At 44.9% G+C, this 8322-nt stretch overlaps 1 protein-coding gene across 2 annotated transcripts; it reads right to left on the bottom strand.

The window, feature by feature from the left end:
- Nucleotides 1–387: 387 nt before the first annotated feature.
- LOC140720250 (uncharacterized) lies at nucleotides 388–7438 on the bottom strand. 2 transcript variants are annotated; one of them, XR_012097142.1, is made up of 3 exons: nucleotides 7347–7438; nucleotides 5065–5310; nucleotides 388–1282 (listed from the first exon to the last, which is right to left on the bottom strand). XR_012097142.1 is itself a non-coding variant. In XM_073035125.1 (2 exons), exons 1-2 carry the CDS (start codon nucleotides 5542–5544, stop codon nucleotides 1124–1126), a joined length of 639 nt encoding a protein of 212 aa, XP_072891226.1. In that variant the 5' UTR covers nucleotides 5545–5591; the 3' UTR covers nucleotides 388–1123. The 2 variants fall into 2 exon arrangements, 1 of the variants encoding a protein (XP_072891226.1); XM_073035125.1 differs by lacking the exon at nucleotides 7347–7438 and having other exon boundaries at nucleotides 5065–5591.
- Nucleotides 7439–8322: the final 884 nt, after the last annotated feature.

The raw sequence follows: 8322 nt of genomic DNA, 5'->3' as shown, positions 1-8322 counted from the left end.
TGTACTCTGATAATAACATTTACTTTGAACTTTGAGCCTCGGGGAACTTGCTTTGTTTCTGAGATCAATCTGTGACTGACAGCTCCAGCTCCCAGTAGCAGCCCGTCCTCAGACACACTCACAGCCAATCAGAAAACACCACTGTGAGAATCTTGCCTCCATTGGCTGAGGTGTGTCAGTGGGCGGGACGCTGAGCGGACCGAAGTTTGGAATCGGGAACGAGTGGAACCGGTGAGAGACCCGAGATTGGGAGCAGCTCCCCGGGTTTTGTCGTGGTTACTTGAAATGACTTGGAGACACAGACAATTGTTCAAGAATAGCAAACCTTTATTTGCAAACAAAGGCTGAGGCAATCAATGAACTTGTTACCGAAAGCCCACCGAGCTCCGGTGTACAGCATTCTTTATAGTAATTTCTTATCTCAGTTACATTTCGGTTTTATTAGCATACCCAATCAATTTTTAGTTGCATATCATCTATATATGAGTTAATTAATCGCTCTTTCCTAGCCCGCGGTACGTCAGCATTGTTTTTCACCCGTTCGCATAAGGCCTTATTCGTGTCCAAGATTATGTTTTTCAGACAACCTCCCTCACAGTATATTCCTGCTTGCAGCATCCTGTCCGCCACCGTTATCTCGTACTAAACAAAGGCTGAGTGTAATACATGGGATACATCGCAGCTAACAGTGTTGCAAAACAAGCAGATGTACTGTAAGTGCCATAATATGCAGCTAAGCGAGTACAAAGTATCTAGTGAAAACAACTCATAACTAAATGTGCCTAGTAAAATAATACTTATTGATATTTGGTCCCTAGAAGTGATTACATAGTATAGTAAATAGCTAATACATAGTGATTATAGTTCAGGTATATATAATGATTATATCAGGTATATTTCTCAATATAATCTCCCCTTTGAGACCCACAGGGTATCACACAGAAAGAGAACACTCAGAGGCCGTGCACCAAAGCCAAAATAAAGTCCAGCATTTTAATCCCAAATTTGGGTCAACTACAATTTCCATACTCAGAGCTCAAAATGATCTCTCTCTGTTATCCTAGCTGATGAGCCAAAAACCTGTCCCTCCATAGCTGAGACAGGAAAAAAGACTCAGACACCCTTACAGACTAGTGTCCACGTTATTAACACCTTCCAGTCCGCTTGATGCATCGTGCAGACTGTAACAGTACATCATCGGCTTTTCTCCTTGTCTAGGGTCAGATTCAACAATTTCCAGGAGCATCGGGAATTGTTTTGCTATCGCACACATTATCAAAGTCTTGAGACATGGAAAAAAAACAGCACAGAATAAATGCACAACTTATCAGCACAATGCCTGCAGTCATTGCCAATTTAATCAGCCACGCACCCCATCCCCCTAGTTTGCTTTCTAACCAGTCAAACCACTGATGCCCAAATCCTGCATTCTGTTTGACCTCCTTCCGCAGATCCTTTAGTTTATTCATTGCTCTGGTGAAAGACCCTTCTGGGCTAGTTCGGTATGAAAGTGCAGCATTGATCTCCAAACATCACACGCACACCCCCTTTTTCTGCCAAAAGCCAATCCAGTACCTGTCTGTTTTGCCACGCCATCCTGCTAATTGCATCCAGCTGTTGCCCTAAGGCCTCCAGTGCATCATTGGTGTAGTTGATGAACCTCTGTTGATTGTAGTATATATAGTTTATCCATTCAACATTTTTGCTTACCCCTATCACAGGTATGATAGCTTCCCAGTGAGCATCTCATGCGGTGTCAGGCATGTTATTCGATTAGTCTGCATGCGGTAACTCATCAATGCTAACGGTAAAGCATCGACCCAGTTAAGTTTAGTGTCTGCACAAATTTTGTTTAGTTTGGCCTTCAGAGTGCCATTGATTCTTTCCACCTTGCCCTGTGACTGTGGGTGGTACACACATCCAAACCTTTGTTTTATTCTCAGTACTTGTAATACCAATTTGACCACCCCTTGGATGAAAGCTGAACCGTTGTCCGAGCTAATCTCCGAAGGTATTCCAAACCTTGGGATCACTTCATTTGTCAGGAACTTTACCACTGTTCCTGCCCCTTGATCCTTCGAGGGTATTGCCTCTACCCATCTGCTGAACCTATCAATTACCACCAGAATGTATCTTTTTCCTCTTACCGTCTTTATCATATCTACGTAGTCGATCACCAGATGTCGAAATGGTCCTTCAGGCATGGGTATGTGACCTATTGGGGTTGTAATCCCCCTTCGAACATTATTCTGTGCACAAACCTCACACTGTGCTAAAATATAGTCTACCGAAGCCTGTAAGTAAGGTGACCAGAAACCATCCTTTTTTATTTTCCTTATTACTTTCCCCCTTGCACAATGGTCCATCTCATGTGCTTCTGCTTCTGAAATCAGAATCGTCAGTAGAGAGGTGGGCGCTACCAACAAACCGTCTTCTGTGCTCCACAAGCCTTCTGAGTTCTGCTTGGCCCCCCGTCGCCTCCACATTGTCAGTTCTGCCAACGTTGCCCTACCTTGCATTTCAACCAGGTCCTCTATCATGGGTTCCGGCTCTAGGCTTACCTGGGGTGCAATAATAACTGATGTACACCCAGACGCTTTCCTGGCTGCTTTGCTTTTCCTGTGCCTGTCTCTTGTGTTAGAACCGCTGTGACATAACCCTCCTGGCGGTTGGATACATACAAATGAAAAACCTTCTCGTAGTCAGGCAAAGCTAATGCTGGTGCTGACTGCAATTCCTGCTTAATAGTATTGAAAGCTATCTCCGCCTCTCCATTCCACTGTAAGCCGTTCTTCAAAATTGTATGTCCTGCTTCTTTCATTATCTTTCTCAAAGGTGCCACAATCTCAGCATATTCTCCTATCCAATCTGAGCTATATCCTGTCATTCCCAAAAACGTCATCATTTGCCCTACTGTTTGGGGCTTTGGAGCCTTCGTTATCACCTCAATCTGACTCGGCGCTACTGCCTTTACGCCTTTAGATACCATCCTTCCTAAATATTCCACCTGCTGCTTACAAAATTGCAGCTTTTTCTTAGATACTTTATGCCCTCCATACGTCAGTTTCTCTAAAAGTATCACAGTATCCCGTTCACACTGCTCTTCACTTTCAGAGCAAATCAACAAATCATCCACATACTGTATCAGTGTGCTTTCCAACGAAATGCCATCCAAATCTTCCTTCAATACTTTATTAAAAACATGTGGCGAATGCTTAAATCCTTGTGGCATTCTAGTGTAGGTGTACTGGTTGCCTCTGTATGTAAATGCAAACAAATACTGACACTGTTCGGCTAGGGGAATGCTGAAGAAAGCCAAACACAAATCAATCACTGAAAAGTAGCTTGCTTCTGGCGGGATATTAGTCAGCAGTGTGTGTGGATTCAGGACCATTGCTGCCACATCCTCCACTACCTCATTCACTGCTCGTAAGTCATGCACCAGTCTCCATTTAGACCTGTCCGCTTTTGGGACAGGCAACAGCGGAGTATTGCAGGGGCTGTTTACTCTCTTAAGCACTCCTGCCGCTAACAGTCCCTGTACTGTCGGCGCTATACCTTCCTCTGCTTCCGGTCTTAAGGGATATTGTGGTCTCCTAGGTGGAACTTCTCCTTTCTTTAACCTTACCTCCACCGGACTGGCTGTTTCTATTTCCCCCACGTCCGTGTCATGTTGTGACCACAGAATAGATGGCAACTTGTCCAATATTTTATTTTTCTGCCGACCCCTTGCCTGCCCCAACAACGGCATGTGTGGCTGAGGAGTTACTTCAACTTCCTTCATAGTTCCTGTCACATTTATGTTTACCCCTATTTTAATGTAGTTGTTGTCTCCGGATATCCATACCTCAGGCATAACCTTTCTCCAAACCATTACGGTGTTTACCTGCTTTACCAGGGGTCCTAGGTCTTTAGACTGGTATCCCTCATTTACCAGCAAGGTTATGTGTGGTACAGCTTCCGGTATCCTGTACCATTCTTTCAAGAAGGTATTCCACCTGACTTGCAGGGCTGCCCCCTGCTTCCCAATTACTATGGCTTCCCCTTTTAGGTGTTGTCGAATATCTGTCCTCATGTTCCATCTCCTCTCTACCTCCTTATTCTGAGTCTCATCGAAAATTACAGTACAATGTAACTCAGATTTGGGCGCTACAGCCTCAGGTAATATGGCCTGCATGCCCTGTTTCTACTTTTCCCAGGTATCCCAGATCTGGTCTTCTCTGTCCCCTATCCAAAAAACATTGGCTCTTTTATCCTCTCACACTATCAATTGAGCCCCTGCTCTTTCCACACTTAACCCATTTCTGGTGCATTCTAATTTTAATTCCAGTTTCAATAAAGCATCTCTGCCTAACAAATTAATCGGAGTTCCTTTAGATACTAGTACTGGTAAGACAATTCCTTTATTTCCCATTTTCAAATGCACTGGAGCCGTGCACTGTGCCAACTGTGTTTTCCCCGAGAACCCTACCGTCTTTATAAACTTTCCTGACATGGGAAGGTGAAGGGCATACTGTGGCTGTACACAAGTGTACGTGGCTCCAGTATCTATCATCATTGGTGTCAGTTGCCCTTCTAACATAACCTGAACCATAGGTTCCTCCTCTGCTTCCCTTGTTATCATTGGGTAATGTCCCTTCCCACTCGAGTTCTCGGGGCACCCCTAATACCTTGCATAGGGATTTACAGGCCTGCTCGGACCCCCAGGAGCCGGCATGTAGCCAAACGGTGGCTCCCTTGCCATCGGCTCCTGCTGATATGAGACGGGCCATGGTTTAAATGGGCAGTCTTTCTTCATGTGTCCAAGCTGGTTGCATCCCCAGCACAACCTTTCTGCCTCTCTTTCCCCCTGTCTCCTCTCTAATCCTCTTTGCCCATAACTCCTCTGCCCCCTCCTTGGGAGTTCCAGTCCTGTCTGGGCTGTTGCTTAACTCTACTCTGTCCCCAATAGGGCATCTGTGGAAATGTTCTGCCGGAGACATTCATTATTGGCATGGGGTTTTCTGGCCCTTGACTGACAGAACAACCGGTTCCCCCATCTAATGGTGTAATGGCTGTACTCACACTAGTGATGGCTGGCAGCATCTTTTTGCTTTTGTCTTTGTCCTTCTTTTTCAGTTCTTCGAGCTGCATTTGCAATAGCTTTCGCTGCACCTCTTCTTGCTGCTCAGCCAGCTTTCGTTTGTCTCTCCGATATTTCTCCACTGCGTGGACTACGTGATCACTGAATGCTTGTGGGGTCAGTGATGACAGCCCAACCACCTCCTCCAATTTAGACTTGACCTGCGGAGGCATTGCATCCAAAATGCTCTGTTGGAACAGTGAGTTCAGAAACAAGTTATTTTCCACCTCTTGCTCAGTCTCCAGTCTCCATTTTTTCAACTGGTTTTCTACAGAAGCTGCTGGGTTTTCAGTGTCTCCCAGTAGTTCCCCCTTTAAGGCTTTGGGGTCTACTCTGGGTGGATAAAGCTTCCTGAGGGCCTGCCATACCCTCTGTCTCACTGGATCAAAATTGGCCCCATCAGTCTGTGGACTGACCAACATTCTGTAAGCCAGCCATTTCCATCAGTTCTTTCAACTTGGAAGTTCCCATCAATCTTATCAGCAGTGCCTTCAAATCTCCCATAGCCAACAATCGTCCCGTTGTTTACTCCTCAAAGGCTCTAATCCACTTTCCTGCCCCCTCGTGCAGACTAGGCAGAGTATTTTTCAGCCCTTCCAGGTTCTGGGATCCCCAAGGGATATACTGTACTTGTCCTGATCCCTTTACCAGCAGTGGCAGCATTTCCTTCTCCCCGTTCCATGTAATCAAGCTTCCTTCCTCACTTGGTTCTTCATCTATTGCTGACCCTATTTCTACTGGCTGCCACTCATACCTTCCTGGGGTATACCTTCTTCCTTGCTCCTTCTCCACTCTAGTCCCCTCTTCCATCTCCAATATCTGCTTCTCCGTCCTCTCTCGTATTTCCTCCGAACTCTCGTCTCCTACCTTCCTCCAACTTCCTCTCAACTCACTCCATTCTTGCTGTCTAGATTATTCCTGTTCTCTTCTAGTCTGTCTGTCTCTACAGTATAACCAATACTCCTCATAATCCCTCTTGTCTCTCAGCCGGTGTAGCCTTTCCACTACTCTTTCCATCTCCCTTCTTTCCTGTTCTATTTTTATCTTTTCTCCCTCTATCTCGTTCTATATCGCTGCTTTTTTCCTTCTCGTATTGTTTTTTTTCCTCCTCTTTATCCCAAACTTGGACTTCTCCCTGCATGTTTACTGTTCCCGTCAGCAGGAGGCACTGCTTAGGGGTTCCTTCCTCATTATAGGGTGGGGGCTTTTCTGTTTCTTTCGCATCCGGGTACGGAGCAGAAGCCAGCTTCTCACTGTACCTTCCTCTCTCTCTAACAGGCTGTTTTTCCAGCACCTTAGTGTCTTTCTCGTTTGTAATCAATATTCTACCTGTCCTCCTCAGTCTTTCTCCCTCCGTTCTGAAGAGTTTTAGCACTTCCATTTCCCGTTCTCTTTTTTGCCCTCTTTTCATATTTATGAAAACCATTTATCTTTTGGTTTGTAATTTTTTAATTAGTCCCTCCATTTCTTCGCACAAACTTACATCAAACGTTCCTTCTCTTGGCCACTTTGTGACCAGGTTTTTGGTTCTTTTTTCCCATTTTTCTGAAGTTTTTGTGATCTCATATTTAATTAATGGGAATTTTTTGCTCAGAATCTCTACTGCCGTTCCTTCACCTGTCATGTTATTCTCTCTTTTTAAGGTATTTCAGAGATTCACAGTTTGTTTACTGGATAATATTATTTACTCTAATTCTATGCCTAGTCTATTCTGTTCTGCCCGTGCAGACCTCTATTCAGAGCGGTACCCACAGAACTTGCTCTTTGCACCTCGTCTGTTCAGACCCTTATCTCTTAAGGCGGTATCCGCGAGGATTTTCTACTCTAATTCTATTCTATTTTTCCTTACCCTGCCCGTTCAGCCCTTCACTCTGTGCGAAGCGGTATCCACAGGGATTTACTCTATTTTTCCTTACCCTGCCCGTGCAGCCCTTCGCACTATGCAAAGCGGTATCCACAGGGATTTACTCAATTTTCCTTACCCTGCCCGTGCAGCCCTTCGCACTATGCGAAGCGGTATCCACAGGGATTTACTTTACTTTTCCTTACCCTGCCCGTGCAGCCCTTCGCTCTGTGCGAAGCAGTATCCGCAGGGATTTACTCTACTTTTCCTTACCCTGCCCGTGCAGCCCTTCGCACTATGCGAAGCGGTATCCACAGGGATTTACCAACACCACGTGGAATTTTTCTTAACTTAACTTCTTATTAACTTATCTGTACTTACCCTCACTGCAGTGTTCTTGATCAATCCTCTGAGCCTCCTGTAAACCCCCAATTCTGCCAGATTCTTTGGACCGGAGAGACCCTTCGGCAGTGGGTCCACACTTCTGAGACTCCAAGACCTCTCCAAAGCAAACAGAATTCTTAGTCCAAATTGTCGCAAAAAGCGCTTACCTTTTGTTTGGGTGCACCCTTAATTCTGTTAGCCTTGTGGGGATCCCTAGAGGACTGGGAAGCGTCCCCAATCTGCCGTTTCCTTTCTGCGGGTCTCTTTCCGACCGTGCTCGCGGTCGCCAATTTTGTCGTGGTTACTTGAAATGACTTGGAGACACAGACAATTCTTCAAGAAAAGTAAACCTTTATTTGCAAACAAAGGCTGAGGCAATCAATGAACTTGTCACCGAAAGCCCACCCAGCTCCGGTGTACAGCATTCTTTATAGTAATTTCTTATCTCAGTTACATTTCGGTTTCATCAGCATACCCAATCAATTTTTAGTTGCATATCATCTATATATGAAATAATTAATCGCTCTTGCCTAGCCCGCGGTACGTCACCATTGTTTTTCACCCGCTCGCATAAGGCCTTATTCGTGTCCAAGATTATGTTTTTCAGACAACCTCCCTCACAGTATATTCCTGCTCGCAGCATCCTGTCCGCCACCGTTATCTCGTACTAAACAAAGGCTGAGTGTAATACATGGGATACATCGCAGCTAATAGTGTTGCAAAACAAGCAGGTGTACTGTAAGTGCCATAATATGCAGCTAAGAGAGTACAAAGTATCTAGTGAAAACAACACATAACAAAATGTGCCTAGTAAAGTAATACATATTAATATTCGTTACCTAGAAGTGATTACATAGTATAGTAAATAGCTAATACATAGTGATTATAGTTCAGGTATATATAATGATTATATCAGGTATATTTCTCAATAGTTTCAGCCACACGGAGGGTACCCGGTCTTTCCCCGCCGTGG

Source organism: Hemitrygon akajei, unplaced genomic scaffold (genome assembly GCF_048418815.1).
Source record: "Hemitrygon akajei unplaced genomic scaffold, sHemAka1.3 Scf000038, whole genome shotgun sequence".
Lineage (NCBI taxonomy): Eukaryota > Metazoa > Chordata > Chondrichthyes > Myliobatiformes > Dasyatidae > Hemitrygon > Hemitrygon akajei.
Note: the sequence above shows the minus strand (reverse complement) of the source record. Positions and strands in the feature narration are given on the sequence as shown.

What these genes read in the sequence shown, in the direction of transcription:
- LOC140720250 (XM_073035125.1), bottom strand. Translation starts at nt 5,544, where the DNA reads ATGTTGGTCAGTCCACAGACTGATGGGGCCAATTTTGATCCAGTGAGA. An exon ending in TGCTGCCAGCCATCACTAGT is followed by an intron (nt 1,283 to 5,064) that starts GTGAGTACAGCC and finishes CCATGTCTCAAG; the next exon opens with ACTTTGATAATGTGTGCGAT.